The following is a 23,271-nucleotide window of genomic DNA, read 5'->3' as shown; positions in this document are numbered from 1 at the left end:
CAAGCAGACATGAATTTGGAAGGGAAAGTGGTGAGGGAATATGGCAGGAGAGAGGGGCCAGGAAATGGGATGGATTTGATAAAAATATGTATATGCATGTATGAAATTCTCAAGCAATAAACTTTAAAAAGGAAACAGTTTTCATTTCTTATCTTCAGTGAACATGACTCTCTGTCTCCCTGTCTTCTGTCCATCTCTCTCTCTTTGCTCTTTACCCATCATGCAGAGCTCACACTGTCTGTCCGCACCAAGCTCCGTGACTCAGGATTTACCTGCAGCTCCTGGGAAAGACCCATTGTTTTCACAACATCCTGTGTTCAGGACACCTTCCCAAGAAGGCTGCCAAGACCTTACACAGGAACAGAGAGACCAGCTGAGGACAGAGATCAGCATCATCAAAGGCAGATATCGGAGCCAAAGTGGAGTATGGCCTTCTCCCTTCTTAGAACTTTTACAAGTTGCTTTTCCTTGTTTGTCATGTTTCTTTGTGTTTTAATTGAGCCATATTTACAAGCCAGGTGCTGAAGGCCAGTGGCTCAGCCCAGTGACGGTCCTTGCCCTGTGATTGTCTCATGAGAGAGAATGTATGCTTCTCAGGGAAAAACTTGACAAGAAATAGCACGGGGACTGCCACTTTATCTTTTGAATCCCTAAGTTAACACCTGCTTTATCTGCTTTTTATTTAAGGAGGATGAATCCCTTAACCAGCCTGGACCAATCAAAACCAGTTTTGCTATTAGCCAGGCACATTTAATGACTGCGCTTGCCCACACAAGACCGTCCATTAGTGAAGATGAAGGGAAGGATTTTGCTGAGCTGTAAGTAACCGTAAGAAACAGTTTTCACTCCAGTTCTGACGAGTTCACTGGGATTGATGGTCTTCTGTAGTTTACACTGTAGCTGCTTTGCCTGGTGGACTCACCACCATTCCATGTTAGTGACAACATAATTTAAAAAAATGTTTGTTCCTGGTTTTGTCTAAGAGTAAATACTTCAATTCTTGTTCAACTTTGCAGTTCTTTGGAGGAGAATGCACAATGTCAGCAATGTGTACTTATTGTACAAATGTCAAAAAACAAAAATAAGTAAGAGTAGGAAACAGAAATTTCCTTAATCTCATGTGACTTTGTGTACTAAGTACACCTGTGCTGGTGGCCACTGTCCCCTCTGAGCCATCTGTCTGTCTTAACACTGTTTGGCAGATTAGGCAGGTGGCCACTGTGTCGTGTTCAGTGCCAGTTTCTAGCAGATTCCGTGACGGTGTCCAGGTGTTGACACTTTCGGTTGCCTCACAGTGCTCACTGCTCTTCTTTAAGCAGCTTGGAGTCAAATGTCTGCACTTCCTTTATTAGTTCCCCAAGATGGAGATAGTCACTCATTTCTTAAAATATAGGCTACTTAATTAGTAAGTGTTACTCATTAAATATCTTTCTTTTAAAGGTATGAAAACTTTCAAAATCCAAAGAAGAGGAAAAATCAAAGTGGAACAGTGTTTCGAACTGGACAGAAAGTAACTTTAGCATAAAATACACTTCTGATTTTTGTAGATGTGTGTGTTTGTGCTGATGATCTGTCCCTAAGTTGTAGCTATAAAAATGATGTAAAAATTTTAATTTAATAAATTTGGTTAATCTATAAAACCACAGAATGGTACATGCTGTGATTACATTGTGTTTGCTCAGGTTACCTGAGGTTAGCAGTGAAGCTAAAGGTAGGTCTTTATAATGGACTGTGGACATTATCACCGAGTCTGTGTTAAATCCTTAATGACATTACGTCAGTGGTGGAGCACACTGCTTTCTTTCAAAGGGAAGCATTTCTCAGCACTCCCAGACCCAGTCACTGATTTTCTGGCTTTTGGCAGATTGTATGCCTGGCAACTTCTTGACTGTTTTGGGAAAAAATATATTCTATTATCGTCTTTTTTTTTTTTTAAATCAGAGCATAACATTTACATATAATTCAAATAAATTTAATCCCTTCAGCCAAAAATACCTGATAAGACTCTTGGTCCAGCCCCAAGTCCAGAATCTTTGATTTTGATCTTGATATTCTCTTAATCCATGAACTAACTTGTAAAGTCAGCCACCATCAATACAAACAGTATCTCTAATATCTAATAATTAGCTTGGAAAAGGAAGACAGAGAAAGTTAATTAGAATATACAAGTAAGTAAGTGTGTGAGCCTGCACGTGGGTGGGTGCACACTCAGGATGCCTGTCTGTTTGCAGTCTGCAAAGCTGGCTGCCAGGTCTCTTCCTTTTGGATCCTGGCCGCAGTTTACAGCTTGCCTGCCCTGCAGTTTTTCTTTTAAGCTCTAATAAAATTGTCCTCCAGCCTAAAACAGAAACCTGAGCAGCCAGTCCTCCTCACTTTCTCCAGATCTAGTATTAGGGTTGTTTGGTTCACAGCAGGGTAGCCATTTAAATCAAAGCCTGTGAACCCCTAGGGAGCACTGAGTCATTCTTCACTGTAAGGTGAGTCACTGTAACCAGAAGATTGATGTTTCTATTTAATACCATCTTGGGGCAAGCATTCCATTTCCTTTTTAAGTATTTAAAAATCTAAAATAAGCCAGGCGGTGGTGGCGCACGCCTTTAATCCCAGCACTTGGGAGGCAAAGGCAGGTGGATCTCTGAGTTCGAGGCCAGCCAGGGCTACACAGAGAAACCCTGCCTCGGGACCCCTTCCTCCCCCCCAAAAAATCTAAAATAAACCCACTGTAAGAATATTTTTTAATCAAAAACTGAAATATTAGCATTTAGAAAATCATTTCCAATAGTATTTACAATGAGCTTTATTATACCTTATGTTAAGCACAAAGATGCTTTTTTCCAACTTTGGGACTAAAGAAAAAGGGTAAAAGAGTTCTGATGAAAATCATTAAGACCAAGTCAAATTCTCATAAATTCCCACAGCTAAAACCATCTGTCTAGATAGATCAGGACAGAGGCGACAATTGGGTACCTGCCCACTTCCTCCCATCATGCGACCAAACTGCACTTGAAGCATATGCGCAGGCTTCCCCAAGCCAAAGCACACCATCCAAGTTCTCAGCACCTGGTTTGAGTCTTAGCAGTTGTCAGGCCACTCTCCTCAGAGGCTACCCTCAGCAGGAGGAGGGGATGCCTGTGCTGCAGGCACATCAAAGGCCTGGCTGAAGCAGGCTCACTGAAGCAGCTGACAGACAGGCAAGGGCAGGTCTCCTGAAAGCCTGGGTGCTATGGCATGGGGTGAAGTGTAAAGAGCCCAGCCAGTCAGTCCCCACCAGCTGCCTCTGTAGGACTAAAGCAGCCCAGGTCTGCTTCTCATAAGGAAAGAGTGTGTGCCTTTGTAAGACATACTAGTCACCTTTTGCTTTAGTCCTTGATCAGAAATCTAAAACTTAAGTCTGGCATGGTGTACACCTTTAGTCCTAGCACCTGGGAAGCAAATGCAGGCAGATCTCTTGAGTTCAGTGCCAGTCTGGTCTACAGAGTGAGTTCCAGGACAGCCAGGACTGCATAGTGAGATTCTGTTTTGTTTTGTTTTGTTTTTAAAAAAAGAAGCCAGGCAGTGGTGGTACATGCCTTTAATCCCAGCACTTGGGAGGCAGAGGGCAGGTGGATTTCTGAGTTTGAGGCCAGCCTGGTCTACAGAGTGAGTTCCAGGACAGCCAGGGCTACACAGAGAAACCCTGTCTTGAAAAACCAAAAAAATAAAAAATTAAAAAAATTTAAAAAAAGAAAAAGAAATCTAAAACTTAATGTTTTTTACTTATAAAAATACAATTCATTTTATGAGTTCCTAGAAATAAATTATGAAGAAAATAGACACTACACGTTTATAATGATTTCCCTCTAATCTGTCACTCTGCCTGGGAAAATACACATTAAATTTAGTATTTCACGTCAATTCATTCTTTTTTCACCCTGTGGTTTTCTAAACAACAGGTACTAAGCAAGGTAATATAATTACTGGGCAGCAGGATAAAATTTTTCTCAATATGTAAGAACATCATGAAGTATCTGGCATTAATTCTGGGGTGCCACACCTGTAACTCCAACACTCAAGGAGGGTGAGGCAGGGGGATCTCAAAGTCAAGCCAACCTGGCTACATATGAGGCCCTATCTCAAAAACCTAAACAAAAAAATTTTAAAGAGAAAAATGCATGGCATATCTTGATATGTTATAAATATAAGAGAACTAACTCTGGCTTCATTCTGGACGTTTGTGTGTGTGCAACTACACGTGATTGGCAACGGCTTCCTTAATAGTTATCGCAGGAGTGGGTCCAACATGCGTCCATATGTAGCCCTTCTCTGGTCGGGTGGGAACGGTAGGAAATGGTGATGACCTTGACTTGAAATACTCGGAAGGCGCATGGCAGACAAATTCCAGGTACTCCATCTTCCTTGGAAGATCTTCCTCTGGCCCTAAGGGCAGCCAGGAGAATGGTAAATACAGTTTTGAGCACAGGTATCATCTTTAGAAAATGTTAGCATTCTTAGACATTAAGAAGTACTCTTGAATGACTTACCGGATGTTTGCCTTGGAATGTGTTTACTCTGAAATCACACTCTACTCCAACTGATTAAGCAATACAGCATCCTCCACAGAGTGCTCAACTGAGAAGGGGGCCTACAATATTGAGTGTTTATGTAGTTTAAGAAATGCCTGCACTGTCCTAAGTACTTTACATACACCCACACTTTGAATCCTCACACCTTCCTCACTGGGCTCTACTTTTTCCAATTTCATGTATGGCCCACTGAGGAAAGACTGATTAAGCACTGGTAAATTCCTTAATCAGCAGGCCAGTGGAGGGGCTATGACCCCAGTAGTGTGGTCCAGAGCTTGTGCTCCCCACTGGCACACATGTGACATCTAGGCAGGGAGGAACCTAGAGCGGTTCCGAACATCACGGCCTCTCATGGTCCATACATGTAGACACGAGATAACTGTTTCGTCATATGACAAGCTTGACAATGAGTGAGAAGAACATGGGATGCTAGTTGTTCTTGGAGTTTTCCCTAAGAGAAAAGCCACTCCCTTTGGGATGCAAAACAAAAGCCTGCCTAATTCAGAAAGAATGAAAGCACAAAATAACTGAAGGACATGGAACTTTAAAATGATATTAGCCAGTCATTTTTATGAGTCCGTCAAGAATTAGTTGTACTATCTTTTGAATGCCTTAAATGATCAACCGAGTACAGTATGCCATTTCAACCATCAACAATGATTTTTTTTAGAATAAGGTATTGTGTTTGCAGTGTAGAAGGACGTACACTGAGAATTTATAGGTTTTAGAAAGAATTAGGAAACTTCTTTTAGAAATTGTCTTTTTAATAATTTTATAGGTCACTTACATAACCTAGGTTACTGTGTAATTCTTTTCATACAGTTTAGGCTTGGGTCACACAAACACATCTTACTCACATCATGTTTGTGGGTATACACTGTTCCAGCCCATAGTAACAAATGACGTTCAAATATCAACTATATAATATTTTCTGTATTTCCTACAATAAGTTTTACTATTGTACGTAATGATATTTATGCCTTTTTCTATTGTGGATTGAACTTTGTTCTCAAGCCTCACTTCACATGCTGATGGTCTATGTTTATATGTTATGTGCTGGAGATGGGCTCCCTCAATTCCAGATAAAGAACTACAGGCAACTAAGAAACACTGAGAGGGAATTGATCATGGTGTTTCCTGATAGTAACAGAACAATAACTAAGAAGACCCCTCTCCCCAAATTGGTTATCTATTACCAAGTGGTCAGTCCTGAAATTGTATGCATAAAGTAACATTGAATGGCCTCAGTAGATTGTATTTACTACATATTTAGGAATATTCATTAATATATACAATAATTAAACAATTAACAATAACCGAAGTAGAACCATAAACTTGAGAAAGAATGGGGTAGGGTACACAAGAGGATCAGAGGAAGAAATGGAAAAAATATAATTGCATTTTAATTTAAAAAAAATAGTGGACCCCTATCTGGTAAGACTGGTGCCCTTCTAAGAGACAGTGGAGCACTCTCTTTCTGTGCACAGAGGAAAGGCCACAGGGACACCGCAAACCTCAGCCACCTGCAAGCCGGGAAACGGCTCACACACACATGTCGTCACAGCACCAAATCTGACTTCCCACCTTCAGAACAGGCTGTGGCTCTCTGACAGCTCACACAGACCAGCACACTCGTTTATCACGTACTGGACAATTAGGGAATCCGAAGACGCTGTGCCTTACCTATTATGTAGGATGCGGGATCAAACCGGTCCCTGGGACTGGCGAGGGTGGGAATGAGCCATGTCAGCGCCGCGCTCTTCTCACAGTACTGGTCCTGGATAAAGCCCCTGATCTGAGCATAGTATGGCTTCCCATCTTGCTCATCAATCACAGAAACAACGTCACCAATTTGGTAATATACTCCCTGGGGGAAACAGAGGACAATCTTGTATTTAAAATAGTAACTGATCATAGCCTTCATTCATCAGCAAGCAAATTTTCAAAATAGTAAAATAAAAAAAAAGTCTGAGTATCAATGTTTTACATTATGTTGATGTTTGTTTCCCTTCTGAGTGAAAAACAATTATATAATACCATTATATGATCATTTACAACTGAGGAAAATATTAGAACTGTAGAAAGTAAATGGCTTAGTGCTCAAGTCCACACAAGGCAGAAATTGTAAACTATGTGCCTACATTAACTAGCTCAGTGGTTTTCCTGTTCTACCTAAAAACAAAAAACAAACAAAAAAATCAGCATTTGCTTGGCGAGACTAGATTCTACGCACTGCACTTTCCAGTTGTCTATTTAAAGGAAATAGCTATGGTAAGGTCAAAAGAAATGATGAAAACCTTTTTTTATTATAATCAGCATTTAGGATATTATCATATTTCCCAGGCTCCTTGACAACCGTCTCCTCCACGGTCTCCTGCTTTATATCTTCTCAGCCATAGAGTAACACACTCATTTCCTCTTCTACTTTACATCAGATTAACTAATCTGTCTAATTCCAGTATTGATTCTCCCTGTCCTCCCTGGATCTAGAAATGGAAAAATTTCACCTTTGAATATCCATAATGATTGCTCTTATGCCATGTAAAACTTCCATAAGTGGGTAGTCTTCAACAGGTCCTCAACTGTAGGAACTGTGTGTGTTTCCCTTGAAACAAGGCTTTCGTAGCAGCCAAAGGTACTAAGATATAAGATATATATACACATATATATTATGTATATAATAAAAATGATTATGAATAAGTATTTCCAGTAATTTAATGGCAACGTGGGCATCTGATAGATCAAGAGTTTCTCCTAGCAGATGCTTCTTCATGTGTCTGAGGTGACCCACACCTGGGTCACCGTGAATGCGTGCTGTTATTGCAGGCTACAATCTACTTATTAGTCCATACCCATGATCAGCTGGTCCGTTCCTGCCCCTACTACTCCAAGGTTGGTCTAAGTTACTTATCAGATAAAGTTTGTTTTTGTTATCTGCTATGTTCACAAATGTAGTTTCTCCCAAATTACAGACAATTGTATGGCACTCTGGCATAGGCTGAATATGAATCACACATATGTAACTGTGAAAATAACACAGCAATGCAAAGATAAGATCTTAGAGAAGTTTCAATGCCCAGGTACATCTAGCACATGAGATGTGCATACTCAGTCCTCCCTTAACTGTGGAGATGCAATGCAGTCCACTAGTCAGCACCTGAACCCTTGGACACTGCTACTCTATGCACTCCAAATATTCTTCCTATATATCCACCCTTATGAAAGTTTAATTTATAAATTATAATTTAAGTAAGAGATTAGTGGCAATAGCTAGTAATAAATAGCATAATTAGTAATAACACAGAACTGAAACTGCAGACAAGAAAAGACTAACAGAAATACGGAACAAACATCACTAGGGCTATGCAAGCAGTTTGCATCTGATGGCAGCCAAGGGAGTGAACACGATATGTCAAAGAACACTGGAGTAGGCGTGGTCTCTAATTAATGCAGCATGTGAACACAGGTGCCACAGAGGCCACAGGAGTTAGAGTATAGATAGTTGTGATCGGCTGGATGAAGGTATTAGGAGCTGAACTCAGGCCCTCCGAGACAGCGGTGTGTATTCTTAACCACTGGGCCACCTCTCCAGGCCCTCCCTCATGTTTTGTCTGGGGCTCCAACTCAGCTTAGAAGCTCACACTGACCTCTTGAACTTGCCACTATGATGTCGGCTCTGCTGTCAGTGTCCACAGTGTTGGCTCTCTGCAACATTACTTGATTATTCCCCTGTATTTTGGTTTTACTATTTAATAAACAGCAGTAGAGAGCAGTAAGGGAAGACTGATCCTTGCAATAACAAGTCCCATGAGCTTTTCCATTACCACACACATAGAATTTACTAGTATGCTAAAATTGTATCTTCTAACCTACTAACTGCTGGGGAAGTACTACAATTTGAAGCTGTGACAATGACCATTTGTATCACCCATAGACTAGTAACCTTGCTAACTTAGCATGCATAATATCAGGAAGTAATTACTACTTAAACATTTTATTTTGTAGATGAGCAAACATTAGAGATTAGTAACATAACCACCCTGCCAAAGCAATGAAGCCGAGATCTGCCTAGGTTCTAGCACCAGGCTGCCTTGCTCCATGACTTACCATAGTATCTTGGACAAGATGATTCATGTCTATATGCGGCAATGTCCTTATCCATAAAATGAGGAAAACAGTAATCCTCAGCTCACTGCCTGACCCACATGATGCATGCTTGTGTGTGCAAGCATGAGAGTACGTATACACACACACACACATACACACACACACACTCAACTTTACCTTAAGATTAATAATTAACCATACATGAGATTCTAGAAATACAGGAAAAACTCTGGCCTCTGAGCTAGACTTTGGACTAACAAAAGTAAGCACATGCAAAGGTTATAACCCATTTGAGGGCCATGCACAGTTCAGTCCAGTTGGGTCAGGTATAAAGCACTGATTCACCACTGCCTCCTGTATGACAGTTTAATGACTGCTGCCTACACCAGGCCTGCCAGCCTTAGAGGCATTATCTATGTTCTCCTTTTATGTCTTCCAATTTAAAAGTAATGAGATGTCACATCCCTCATTCAAGTCATAGCTAGCTATATGCTTTGCCCCAAAGACCTTACTTTATCAACAAAATTTTGGAGCGTGAACCAAGAGTACCTTTGTTCAGTTTTTTGTTGTTTATTAAGTCCAACTAACTATATACTCCCTTGACTTGATTTACAAGGCTAATTCTTATTATGTAAAGAACTGTATTAGAAAAACACAACATTATTGTGAATGTTGGCCCTTAATACTCTAGTGCTTCAGTCGGGCGGTGGTGGCGCACGCTTGTAATCCCAGCACTCTGGGAGGCAGAGGCAGGCGAATTTTTGAGTTCAAGGCCAGCCTAGTCTACAGAGTGAGTTCCAGGACAGCCAGGGCTATACAGAGAAACCCTGTCTCGAAAAAACCAAATCCAAACCCCCCCCCCCCCAAAAAAAATACTCTAGTGCTTCTTGTAGGCAGAGATACTGTGAAGCTGCCTGTTTGCCTGTTCTGTAGACTGTGTGCCAATCTACATACTAATCAGACTATATTTATAGTCTACATATAAAAATTGATATATTTCAAATAAAGTCTGATATTTCAGATATAAACTGATATATCCCTGGAAAAACCATTCCCCAGACTCAGTAAACTTTTAATAAGTTCTTTCTTCTTTGTTGTTATGTGTCTGGCTGTTTTGATTGAATGTAAACTTGTATAGCATGTGTGTTCCTGCTGCCCAAGGAGGCAGAAGGTGGCTTCGGATGCCCTAGAACTGGAATACAGACTTATAAGCCACCATGTTGGTGCTGGGAATTGAACCTGAGTCCTCTGAGAAAGCAGCCAGTGCTCCTAACTGTTAACTATCCCTCTAAACTTAAAAAAAAAAAAAAAAATTGAAAAAATTGAAAATAGATTCCTCTCTCATATAGAACATCGGGGCCGGATTCCCTTCCCTCCACTCCTCCCAGCCATGCGCCCTCCACCAAAGATCCCCTTCTCCCCTAGATACAGTTCCTGTCTGTTTCCCTTCAGAAAAGAGCAGGCTTCAAAGGAACAATAACCAAACAAAACAAGATAAAGTAAGACAAGGCAAAAGCCCTCATATCAAAGGCAGACAAGGCAACTCAATAGGAGGAAGAGTCCCAAGAGCAGGCAAGAGTCAGAGGCAGTCCCTCACCCTGTTAGGAGTCCCACAGAACCCAAGCTAACAGCATCACACACACAGAGGGCCTGGCGCCTACTGCCTTTACTGCTCTTGCTTCTGCTTTAAGGCAACATCCCACCCATCAGAAACTTTTCCTGCAGTGCGTCAGTGGCATAGGCTACAACCAGCCCAGCTACTCTTTCTCAGAGACTCCTGGGGCTTACCTTGTAGAAGATTGACTCTGCAGTGACTATGGTAGAAACAGATTCAGGAGCTTTAATAGGCTACAAGAAAACAGATGCAAAAACATTTGTGTACCTATATAGTATGTATGATCACTTTCACATCTACATGAGAATTATGTAATTTGAAAAAACAAAACACTGTTATTTGGTGTCAGAAACTACACAACAGACACATACACACACACACACACACAGAATATGAAGCAGCTGAATATTTCCACTATTTCTACTACCAGTAATTTAAAAGTACTGAAAAACAAAAGGTGGAGTTTCTGATCATGCTGCTAGGAGCTAACACACACGAAGCTCTCTAGCCCTCCAGTAGACATTACTATCCCAAGTACAAATACAGTGGCTCTAAAAGTCTGAGCATGACCGGGTGGAAATTATAAAAAATGTACAGATAAATATAAAATGAAAAATATAATTTTATTGGAAGCCCTAACTCTTTAAGGCTCTTAGTAATTGCCACATTGTACCACCATTAAAATCCCTTTTTAGATTGCAACAGGAACCTTATCACAATGTAAAAATGGCCTTTCCGATGACTTTGTGCCATTCTCCAAGAGTGGCTATGCTGAGACACTGATCATGAAGTAACTGAGTGGAACAGTCTGATCTCGCCGTGCAAGCCTGGCAACCTGCGCTGGACCCTGGGACCAGCTCCTCCAACCTGCCCTCCTGTCTGACCGCCCGCCCGCCACACACACACCTCAGCAGATGCCTGCACTCATGAGCACACCATAAACCCACATTTAAAAAGAAACAAAAGAAAACAATGAGGCCTTGAGAAGAACACTTGCTCTTGCAGAGGACCTGGTGCAGTCCGTAGCACCCACAAGGTAGCTCATAACTGTCTGTGTAATGTCAGGTTAAGGGATCCAATGCCCTCTGCTAGCCTCTGAGGGGACCTGGTACACACGTGCAGGCAAAACACGCATACTCATAAAATAAAAATAAATCTTTAATCAAGAGTCTACAATCTTTATGACTCTTCTCCTGGGCTCATTTTATAAACGAGCATGCCTACTTTAGAAAGGTGTTTACTCGCGAGGCATTTTTTGCTCCAAAGTAATAACCAAGCTGAGATAAACAAAACATATCATTCTGTGTCCCAAACATACAAAAAAACAACATCTTTCCTCAACAGACCTAGCAAGAGACTTTAAACAATCTTCATATGTCAGGTTTAGAAAAAATTTTGGATTTGTAATCCCCAAATTCATCAGGACCCAATAGATACCTTTTTTTCCCTGTGGCTATCATAACAAAGTATTGATGAATTATGTTATTTACCTCGTTCTTTAAAAGACAGAAAAAAGTTTTTTTTTCTTTCCTTCTGTTTTTCAAGACAGGGTTTCTCTGTGTAGTCCTGGCTGTCCTGAAATGCATTCTGTGGATCAGGCTGGCCTCAAAATCAGAGATCTACCTGTACCTGTGTCTGAGTGCAGGAATTAAAGGATAGCACCATCACTGCCTAGCAAAAATCTTCTTAATTAACTATGTATTGAAAGCCATAACTTAATGAAATTGGGGGCTTGAGAGAGGGCTCAGCAGTTAAGAGCACTGACTACTCTTCCAAAGGTCCTGAGTTCAAATCCTAGCAACCACATGGTAGCTCACAACCATCTGTAATGAGATCTGATGCCCTCTTCTGGTGTGTCTAAAAACAGCTACAGTGTACTTACATATAATAAATAAAACAAATTTTAAAAAATGTCATGAAATTGTCAATGAACAAATTTAATCAATTTACCAAAGAACCATAATTTCTCTTTGCATAGAGAATGTGAGCTAAATTATACAATATTTTTCTTAGACTAATTTTTTTTTATATTTTCCAGATGAAAAAAATTAAAGTTGAAGGGAAAAAAAACAACAGAGAAACTTGTTTTTCCAACATAAGAAATTGCAAGCCTCTTACAACAGCGCTTGTCTTTTGGGGAAACTTGCCTTCCCTCCAGAATAATGCCTAAATGCTCCCAAGAGGTGCACTGCATTCAGTGACGCATAGAGAAAACAGTGGCGGACCCAGCACGCCCACAAGGCCCTACCACGAAACACAATGTCCACAATCATCTTACATTTTTTAACTTAAAAATATGCCTTCTCCCCTTTCCTTTTGTGGAAACCTTCTTTTCAGCAGCTGGAGCCGATTTGTACTTGGTATTTCTGAGCCGGGCGGACCTTCTGTGGATTTCTTGCTTACTCTGTTACACAATGTAGAGAAAAATAGAAATTAGAACTGCAGAAGAAAAGCCAATTCAATAACCTCACAAAGACCAGAGGGATGAGGCTTGGTTAAAATACTCTAAAGGCCGAGGGCTGAGATGTCAAACTCTGCGGGGCCTCCCGAGAGGTGGCGCTGCTTTCAAGCCGGACAGGACAGGAGTGGGCGGAGGCCAGGGCGGGAACTATTTAGTATTCCTTGGTTGAGCTTAGCGGTTTTACCCCACACCCCAGAAGTTTGCTGCATACCTCATAGCAACTGTAAGGCTGGCATTTTTAACGACCTGACAATTTATTAACTACAAGGACTTCATGGGCAAGAGGTCCCCGGCCTACGGCCGCATGGCCTCGTTCGGCTGATCCCGGTGACCGGGGCCGTTTCTGCTGCGTGTCACGCACCGCCCCGTCCACCGCGGGAAGCTCGTCTCCCCGGGACGGAGAGGCCGAGGGCTCACCTGCTTGCCGCCCCCGCCTCCGTTGCTCTGCGAAGCACCGGCCGTGGTGGTGGCGAAGGTGGCGGTGCCGAAGCCGCCGCCGCCCCCGGGCCCGCCCGCCACTCCCGCGCCGCCGCCCCCGCCGCCCCGGCCGGTGCAGTGATGGCAGAGGATCTCGCCCTGTGAACTCTTCTTCCACATGGAGGACGACGTGGTCTTGCACATGCTGCAGGTGGGCTTCAGGCCCAGCGGCATGGCGGCCGGCTCGGGCGGCCCCCGCGGGCGCAGCGACACGGGAATGGCGGCCGTCTGCCCTGGCCGCCCAGGGGTCGGCCGGCCACCTCGGCGACTGGAAGAGCAAGGTCTGAGGTGCGGAGTCGCCCGCGCCGGCACCCAGCGGCCGCCGCTGACCCCCGGAGGCGGGAAGCGGGCTCCGGCAGCCCGCGACCCAGCCCTGGAGCTGGGCCGCCCGCGGGGCACGCAGGCCCGACACTCGGCGCGGCCTCCCGGGAAAGCCAGCTCGGGCCCAGGGGACGCTACCCGGGGCGGACCGGGCCGCCGGGGTCCCGAGGGCGACCACAGCCCTGCCTCAGCCCGCCGGGGCTTCCGGCGATGGGCGGAGCTCCCGCGGTGGGGCGGGGCCGGGTAAGCCAGTGTGGCTGACCTAGGCCTTTGGGCTCCGGAAGCCCCACCTACCGGCCGGAAGTGGCCCTGCCAGAATTACCATTGCCTGTCACTCTTCTAAGTTTATAACGGGGAGGGAAGAGGGGGGCAGAAATATAAAATTTCCCGCTAAAAGTGAATTTCAAATGACTAGTGAGAGTAGCCCATGTAATAGTTGTTATCTGACATTCACACTTACCCGTGTATCCTGTGTTTTTATTTGATAAATTTAGCCGTATTGATCAGGACCCTTTTACACTCTTAATTTGACTTTGGAGGCTAGGGAGGTTACCTGACAAGTAAAGTTCTTCTGGCACAAGCTTATGGCCTGAGTTTGATCCCCAGTACCCATGTAAAAAGCTAGGTATATTAGCTCTGGAAAGACAACTAAGACTAGATCCAGTATTAGCACCTACACTTTGAAACTTTTAGCATTCTTGCTTAACATACTTAACTTTAGAAAAAAGTGCTCGCGACCCACCCCCCAGCCAGCAAGGAACTGAGGGTCTAAGAAATTCCCGCACTAAGAGCATTCAGGCAGAAAAGAGCTGAAACACCAGTGTGGACTGGTGAGATTAGTTTGTCAATGATTTATTTCACTTGGGCCAATGTAGCACTGCTGTGCGCTGAATACTTGTGTGTGAGGGGTTTATGAGTTAGATTAGAAATGAGGAATGTGCAGAAGAATTCCTGTCAATTATTTCCCATGAGTTATACTATAATTAAAACAATATTAGTTTTGAATTACAAGGTTGGATTCAGAGCTGGGAACATTTGTATCTTTTATAGCTTCACATCAACTTATTTGCATAAAGAACAAGCAACACATTATACCTTCCTAATGTTTAAAATAAGGTACTAGCATAAAGGCTTACCAAGAAGATTCCTGGAGACTGCATTGAACACTGGTTTAATTAGGGGTGATTGCTGGAAGAATTTATCTTTTTTTCTGTAAACTTTGAGGAACTGGACCCATTTACATCTGGGTTGAAATTACTGCAAAACTAGCAGTTCTCTGAGAGGACCATTAGCAAAAGCAGACACAATATACCTGCCTTTCACCTGGAAAGGAGTTGTGAATTAATTTGAGAGAATGAAGCCTAAGCATTGGCTATGATTGTTGAAGTCTACATCTCCCAGGGAAACTAGCCCAAGGAATGGGGGAAATCCTAAGTACTGGTTACAGGTAAATAAAGTTTTTATTGAACAACTGTGTTTTTAGTGGAGTTTTGTTCTGTATGTGGTATGTGTGTACATGCTCATATGTGCATGTATGTGTGTCTGAGCACACATTTATAAGCACACGTGTGTGGAGGATAGAGATTGGACATTGGGGGGGGGGGTCTCTCTAAACCTAGACTGGCTTAACCAGAAAGCCCCAGGAACCATCCTGTCCAAGTTCCCCAGGTCCTAATCTCCATCTGTGGAAGAACTCATGGATGCTGGGAACTCAGGTTCAGCCCCTACCCCAAGCACCATTACTGACTGAACCATCTCCCTAGCCACTTTTTATCTTCTTTGAAACAGGATCTTACTCCATCCCACGCTGTTCTGGCACACACTACGTAGTCCAGACTGCAAGCCAGTAGCGATTCCATCCTCAGCCTCCTAAGTGTGGAGGCTGCAGGTGGGAGCCATGTCATCTAACACAACTGTGTCATTTTGGCTTTGGATTTAAAAAGTGAAGTTATGTCTTGTGTTTTCTCAGAAACTAGTGATCAGATTGTGGATATCTACATGATTTGTAGACACAGGGTTTATGCTGAGCATCCGGTGGGGTGTGTTAGAAAGTCCTGGGCGTAAATGTCAACCGTGGTTCTAACATCAGATAAAAGAATGATGCCCTGTAGAGGGCCAGGCACTGTGCGACCTGCCAGTAGATCGCCCAGGGTCTCAGCTGGAGTTGGGTTTTTATTTCTATGGTTTATATCCCGTTACTCACACCTGACTTCATAGACAGTATATCTTTTTCGTTTTAATTTATTCTTCTCTCATACAATACATCCAAACCTCAGCCTCCCTCCTTCACTCCTTCCAGTTTCCCGTCTTCTACCTCTCCCTCAGATCTAGTACTCTTCCGTTGCTCTTCAGAAAAGAGCAGACCTTCCAGTGTTATCAACTGAACATGGAATCACAAGTTACAATGGGACTAGGCTCCCCCCAACCCCCGTCAAGGCTGAGGAACGTGGAAATGTCCTGGGGAAGTTGGAGGAGGGAAGCAGGCATGGGTCTCTGGCAGTATAGGGACGTGGGACTGAAAAGATAGAACTGTAAGGCACCCAAGCGTATAAGCACTTAGAATCAAAGTGTGGTGAATCTTGGGATTGCAACAAGAAGCTGAGACTGATAAACTGTGCAGATGCAAGCAGGAAATGCACGGGGCACTGGTGGAAGACGTGGCTTCCAAATATTTGTTAGGTTTTGGTGATAAGAGTTGAGGCGTCCATCTCTTCTGGCACAGGGACAAATGGCATCCTTCACAAGGCAAGCTTCGCTTACTGCTCAGGGATGCAAGGGAGAGGTCGGGGAGTCATCTGGAGTGTCCCTGCATCTCTCGTTGCTCCATGGCTTTCAGAGCGAGCCAGACTCAGTGCTCTCAAGTAGCGCGTTTGGGGCTAGATTGTTCAGGATCCCTTCAGCCTCGGTCTACAGTGAGGCCGTTGTTTCCAACTGCTTTTACAGGACTTGGCTTACTGAGACTGAAACACAGCACTTTGGGGCTCTGAAGCTTTGCCCCAGGAGTGAAACCCAGAGCACAGATGCGAGAGCAGGCAGGCCACATAGCACCCCTCAATTAATAATAAAACAAGAATCATCTCTCACTTCAAGGTTGTCGTGAGCGCAAAATAAGACCGTGACGTTGTAGGCATGGGATAGGGGTTTCTTTTGTCCCTGCACAGTTACCAAGAGCATTCCAAGTGTCCCGAATCCCAGGAGCCTAGGTGTTGAGAAGTGACAGAAGAGGGACACTCTACAAGAGTGCCTGCACAGCTGGGGCTTTGCTATGGATATTCCTAAAGCCCACCTGGCTTCTCACAGAGGCTCTGACGCGGCCTCCTGACTGCTCCTGAGTGTTACCCACCTACTTCTCAAGATCCTTTAGGGAGATCCTCAGGGTCTAAACCATTATTTAACAATGCTATAAAGGATCTGGCCTTCTTGTCGTTGTTCTCTGGCACACTGGGACTCTGCTCAGAGGCTACAATCATGGCTATCCAATGACTAATAAACACATACTTATGTCTCGGGCTTTAAAATGTCTCAATTTTGTGTACCTGGGCATGGGGACGGGGGAGAAGTTGACACTGGGAGGTCTTTCTCCTTTACATTTTTGTTTTTTAAATGGGTCTCTCATCTAACCAGGAGCTCCTACATTCCATTAGATAGTGAGATTGGCCGGCCAGCAAGCACCAAGCGGTTTTCTTATCTGTTTCCATGCTACCTTAGAGCACTGACTCTTGCTCTGGAAGCCATGGAGCAACGAGAGATGCAGGGACACTCCAGCTGACTCCCTGACCTTTGCCTTGCTGCCCTGAGGAGTAAGTGAAGCTTGCCTTGTGAAGGATGCCATCCAACCCTGTGCCAGAAGAGATGGACACCTGCACTCTTATCACCAGATGCAAGCAAAACCTACTAAGATTTGGAAGCCGCATCTTCTACCAGCGCCCTGTGCGTTTCCTACTAGCATCTGCACAGTTTATCAGTCTCACCTCTTTGGTGCAATCCCATGATTTATCATGCTTTGTTTCTAAGTGCCTATAGGCTTTAGTGCCTTACACTTCTATCTTTTCAGCCCCACTACCCTTTACTGCCAAAGACCCATGCCTGCTCTCCCCCTTCAACTTCCCCAAGACACGTCCTCCCCTCAACAATCTCATATTGCCTCTCTGTCTCTGCCTCTCTGTCTGCCTCTGTCTCTGAATCTCTCTCCCTCTCTCCCCTGTCTCCTCCCTTATTCCAGTTAGTGCTGTTCATATGTGCAAGAGTGCGTAGTCGTCCACTGGTAGGATTGAGCAACCTACCAGTGACTTTCTTGACAGCCATTAACTGCCAATAGTTCCTCAACTAGGAGCGGGGCTCATGGTCCCCTCTCACGTGTATGTTGGAATTTTGACTGGCTTCATCTTCTGCAGGTAGCCACAGCTACAACAAGTCCATGATGTCATGTCCTAGCCAGGAGATGGCTTTTCACGGTACCCCTCCCCACCCTAAGGTCTTTCTATTCTGCCTCCTCTTCTTGCTGTTCTCTGAGCCTTAGTTTGGAGGAGGATGTATCTGTCTTGTATAGGGCTTAACACACCTGTTATTCTCAGAACTTAAACTAGTGCTGAGTTTCTGCGTTAACTATTGCCCGCTGCAGAAAGAAGCTTCACTGACCAACGTTGAGAATGGCTCGATCCTCCTTTGACGGCCTTGCCTACAGCACTTAGTCTTTAGAACTGAAACCACCATTCACAGTTTACTTCAATAGGGCCAGCTATGGACGTGGACTTCTTTCACATCTTCATATTGCTTCACGTTTTTTTTTCCCTCAACACATTCATGCATTATTTTTATTTGGAAACAATGTAAAGAGTTGTTGGGGATGTAGTTCAGACAGTAAAGTGCTGGCTGCACAAACACAGGACCTGGGTTTTAGCCTTTGTACTGGCTGGTTTTATGAGTCAACTTGACACAGGCTGGAGTTATCACAGAAAGGAGCTTCAGTTGAGAAAATGCCTCCATGAGATCCAGCTGTAAGGCATTTTCTCAATTAGTGATCAAGGGTGGGAGGGCCCATTGTGGGTGGTGCCATCCCTGGGCTGGTAGTCCTGGGTTCTATAAGAAAGCAAGCTGAGCAAGCCAGGGGAAGCAAGCCAGTAAGAAACATCCCTCCATGTCCTCTGCATCAGCTCCTGCTTCCTGCCCTGCTTGAGTTCCAGTCCTGACTTCCTTTAGTAATGGACAGCAGTGTGGGAATGAAAGCTGGATAAACCCCAGCTTGTTCTTGGATGTGATGTTTGTGCAGGAATAGAGACCCTGACTAAGTCACCCTTGGATCCACAGAAAGTTGGGCATATTGGTGCAGGCTTGTAATAACAATGCAGAGCAGGTGGTGATGGGTGGATCACCGGGTCTCACTGACCACCCAGCCTAGCCCAATCAGCCTGGCCCAGATTCCAGAGAAAGACCCTGCCTTACAAAATAAGGGGACAGCTCTCGAGGAATTAAACCAGAGGTTGGCTTCTCATTTCCAAATGTGAATGTATGTAGATGAGTGTACAATGATGAACATAGGCACACACACACACATGGTTGTTGTGCATGTGTACCCACAACCCAAATGTGCATCACACCCATAGAAACATGTACACACATACCTTCACATGTGCACATAGACATCAAAGAAAGAAAAATGAAAGTATCACATGGAAAAATATTTTTCACCCCCAAACCCTCTCCCATTAGGAGGCAAGGGGCATTGTGGACAACATTTCCTTCAGGGGTTGGCAGCCGTACCTCCTTTCTGAGCTCAGTTTCTCTACAGTGAAGACGCTATTATCCAGCTTGATGCCATCCATTGCTGTTCTTGGCACACAGGGCTAACTCAACACGAGTTTCTCCACATGGCAGCCAACTCCCCTGCAGACACCTGAGAGCTGTGCTTCTCAACCTGTAGGTCTGCTGTAGGTTAGGACAGCTGTAGTTCTCAATCTATGTAGGTATCTGCCCCTCTGGAGGTTGAATGACCCTTTCACAGGGGTCATCTAAGACTTTCAGAAAACACAGATATTTACATTACAATTCATAACAGTAGCAAAATTATAGCAATGGAGTAGCAACAAAAATAATTTTATAGTTGGGGGTCACCAGGATGGGAGGCACTGCATTAAAAGGCTGCAGCATTAGGAAGGCTGCGAACCACTGCCTAAGAGTATAGCAACATTTGGTCTGCAGGGCTCGATAGGAATTACTAGGCAAAGAAGATGTCAGGGATCAAATCAAGAGGTGAGGGAACTGAAGAACAGCTTGTGAAGGCTCTTACCTGGTCCCCTCCTCCCTCGGGGGTCCGGGGGAGACTTCAGGAAAACTATGAGGCTCAGAGGTCCAAGCGATGGCTTCCTGATGAGTCAGGACAAGATAGTTCAGACATGTATCTTAATTTGTGATGCTGTAACAAATTACTGGAGATAGGGTATTATGAGAAACAGACATTTTTTTTCACAATCATTCATCTGATTGATGAATCCATTCACTAGGATTTCACCCTCACTGACTATAATTTCTTCTAAGTGTTCCACATTTAAAAATTGTTATTCTTTCTTTAAACATATTTTTAATTAGAATACAATTAAATCACATCTCCCATTTCTTCCTTCCAACACCTCCCATATACTCCTTTCCTCCCTCTTAGATTAATATATATATATATATACACACCACTATATATATATATACACAATTATGCATACATATATTCACAAACATAAATTCAACTTCCTGAGTCTGCGTCTGTTGTTTATATTACTTCGGGGCTGACTTGATAAACGATTTGGGGGCTCATCCCTGGAAAGGCTAAGTATCTCTCTCTCTCAGGAGTCATTAGTGACCCGTAGATATTTGTCTAGGGGTTGAACTATGAGATTCTTCCCCCTTTCCATATCAGTATGGATACTGATATTGTCATTGTTTAGATCTAGTGTATGCAGACATTTCTAGGAAACACAGTCGCACACTAAGCTTGGGCCCCTCTGGCTCTTACAGTTTTTCAGGTCCCCTCTTCCATGATGTTCCCTGCGTCTTTTGTGCAGTGTTGTGTTGTAGCTGCATCCTGTGGGGACCGACCTCCCTACAGTCGTTGATCTCTGCAATATGTCTAGCTGTGGTTTCCTGTAATAGCCTCATTTTCTGTAAAGGGGGCTCTTTCTTTGATGAGAAGAGATAACTACACTTACTTGTGTATATAATGATGTTTTAGAATGTAGTTAGGAGTCTTGATGGACTAATAGACAGTAGTAGTAGGATCTCTTTTACGACGCATGACCTCACTGCCCCCTGGGTGGTTGACTTGGTTTCTAATACCAAGCCTAATTCCCTCCTGTGGAGCATCTTAAGTCCAATCAGACCACCCAAATGTGAGGACCACTGTTGTACCTTGGCATGCTGGTCATTGTTGTGGTTCATAGACATCACAACTGCATAGGATTATTGATCGCATCCCGCCCTTGCAGAATACTTTCCACTATACTGGCAATTAAGTTTAAGCACAAGAATTAGGAAAAGATATTCAAAGTATAGCACACAATGAGAGATGCTCACTCCAGAGCCAGGGGAAGGGTTGAACTGGATCACACAGACAAGTTAGTACACATGAGACGAATGAGAAAAAATTGATGGTGCTGTGTGTACATGAGCTGTTAAGGCAGAAATAAATGCCTCTGAAGGCCTTAAAATTTCACACTAATGGTGGTGGTTTGTATATGCTTGTCCCAGGGAGTGGCACTATTAGAAGGTGTGGCCTTGATGGAGGAAGTGTGTCACTCTTGGGATGGGCTTGGAGATCTTCCTCCTAGATGTCTGAGGATGCCCAGTCTGTTCCTGGCTTCCTTTGGATAAAGATGTACAACCCTTTGCTCCTCCTGCTCCACATCTGCCTGGATGTTGTTATGTTTCTGCCTTGATGACAATGGACTGAACCTCTGAGCCTGTAAGCCAGCCCCAATGAAATGTTGTCATTTATAAGACTTGCCTTCATCGTGATGTCTGTTCACAGCAGTAAAACCCTAAGACAAATGGGAAAGGAGGAAGCCTATTTCCTTGGTTGCTCTTAGTGTCAGTATGTGCTATCATTTGCAGGACTTAGAGTTAGCATTGTTTATGTGTTCCATAGTTCACTAATTAAAAGTCTTACGATTAAAAAAAAACAACAGAGCAGAGGTATAAAATCCATCACAGGCTGGTTTCGAAAGATCACATTCTGTTCCCTGATGATTAGAGGCCACCAGAGGCTTCACAGACCATGTGTATTGTTACATGGGTGGGACTCTGCAATGAGTTCTACTTGGTTTACTCGCCTGTCAAATGAAAGGCAGCAGAGGCTATAAATCAGAGTAGATGGACATTCTGAATGAGTTCATTCAAATAATAATGCAAATGACTGCTGCACCTAAAAAATACTTGCATAATATGGACTAGGAGGCTGCTGAGGAGAGGATTTCTTTTGACCAAACTGTAGTTAATTCATTAGTTAGAATCCTGACATGTAAACAAATCATATTAACTGCATTTTGGAGGGGAAAACATACAACTAACTTGGGTTGCCTGTTTACACCAATAAAATAGAGACACTGAGGACTGAACGGAGGTAATGCATGGAGCCTTCGCTTCTTTCTCCCTTACAAGTACGCAGTGCACATGTTTCTTCCAACCATGCATGGAAGGAATATTGTCTTTTTCATGTCTCCTTTGCTCCCTCTCTCTGTACACAGTAAACAGATGCTGAATTTAATGGCTGGGTTAGTGAAAAGCTCTATAGAGGACACATCTCCCCTCACCCCCTCTCTACAGATCCCAGAGAAGAAGGGCTCATGGTACCTGGTTACCACCTGGTCACAGGTCTTTCCTTACCAACCAGCCTGATTTAGGTGTTTCATGACTTCCCACTGACGTTGTACCTCAAGTGTGACAATCCGCTCTATGTAGTTGACTTAATGCTTAGGATCCATGCTTGTTTTGAGCAATCTCCCACCAGGGGGGAAGAGACACCAAAGCCATCATGGTCTACCAGAAAGATCGGTTTATACTTCATAAGAAATGAGTCTTACTCGTCTGAAATGATGGCATAGGACCTCTGGAGGGTGTCCACTGGTGGAGTTTTATGAGCATCCTTCCTCTTGCTGAAGAAAGCGATGGCATGATTGGAAGGACCCCTTCCTCATGGACAGAGCCTCTTGCTCTGTGACATGGAGTTGGTTTGAAGACCTCAGTGTAGGTCTTCTTGAGACCCAACAGAGAGTGTACCCGCTAGCATGAAGGTTGGCTGGGCTTGACTTAGAACCCCTCTTCCTGAGAAGAAGGACCCACTCACCCCCTGCTCCAACTGCCACTCCCTTAACTGCCACTCAGAACTTGGCTTCTCAGCTCTACTACCTGCCTGGCTGTTTGGATGGCTGCTGGCTGAGGAGTCAGGTGAGCTTGAGGACCAGGGGAAAACCTCATTTGTGTTTCTGGAACAAACCAAATATAGTTCCTCAAGGGATCACTCAGTGCTCCTGGGTTTTGGTTGCTTTTGTCTTTGGTGGTTTGAAAAATGTCTCTGTCTCTGCTTCTGACTTGTAGGACACCGTAGATACCAACTTGGTTATCTGAGCATCCTTCAGTGACCTGCTTTGAGTGAAGATTCCTTTCATAGAGACGCTCCAGACTTTATCATAGAGGGAAATATTTCTTTTGTCTTCAAAATGTAAATATAATATTATTGAAATTAT

The 23,271-nt window shown here is 43.8% G+C and overlaps 3 protein-coding genes across 3 annotated transcripts in view; 2 read left to right on the top strand and 1 right to left on the bottom strand.

Annotated features, from left to right (window-relative positions):
* The window catches only part of Pex1 (peroxisomal biogenesis factor 1), a 41,105-nt gene extending 39,457 nt beyond the window's left edge, over positions 1-1,648 (top strand). The window contains exons 22-24 of the mRNA XM_052173181.1: positions 227-424; positions 688-818; positions 1,441-1,648. Coding sequence (XP_052029141.1) covers positions 227-424; positions 688-818; positions 1,441-1,525 — 414 coding nt within the window. The 3' untranslated portion in view covers positions 1,526-1,648. The remainder of the gene's footprint in view (positions 1-226; positions 425-687; positions 819-1,440) is intronic.
* Positions 1,649-2,779: 1,131 nt separating this feature from the next.
* Gatad1 (GATA zinc finger domain containing 1) lies at positions 2,780-13,780 on the bottom strand. Its single transcript, XM_052173187.1, has 5 exons — positions 13,163-13,780; positions 12,563-12,688; positions 10,458-10,517; positions 6,246-6,429; positions 2,780-4,416 (listed from the first exon to the last, which is right to left on the bottom strand). Exons 1-5 carry the CDS (start codon positions 13,394-13,396, stop codon positions 4,226-4,228), a joined length of 795 nt encoding a protein of 264 aa, XP_052029147.1. The 5' UTR covers positions 13,397-13,780; the 3' UTR covers positions 2,780-4,225.
* LOC127677267 (protein lifeguard 2-like) overlaps positions 13,395-23,271 on the top strand; it is a 35,246-nt gene continuing 25,369 nt past the window's right edge. The window contains exon 1 of the mRNA XM_052172377.1: positions 13,395-13,786. Within this exon, the coding sequence (XP_052028337.1) occupies positions 13,395-13,786 (392 nt within the window). The remainder of the gene's footprint in view (positions 13,787-23,271) is intronic.

The sequence above is a fragment of the Apodemus sylvaticus genome, chromosome 2 (assembly GCF_947179515.1).
Source record: "Apodemus sylvaticus chromosome 2, mApoSyl1.1, whole genome shotgun sequence".
In the NCBI taxonomy this organism is placed as follows: Eukaryota; Metazoa; Chordata; class Mammalia; order Rodentia; family Muridae; genus Apodemus; species Apodemus sylvaticus.
The sequence above is the reverse complement of the archived record's forward strand: the minus strand, read 5'-3'. Positions and strand labels throughout refer to the sequence as shown.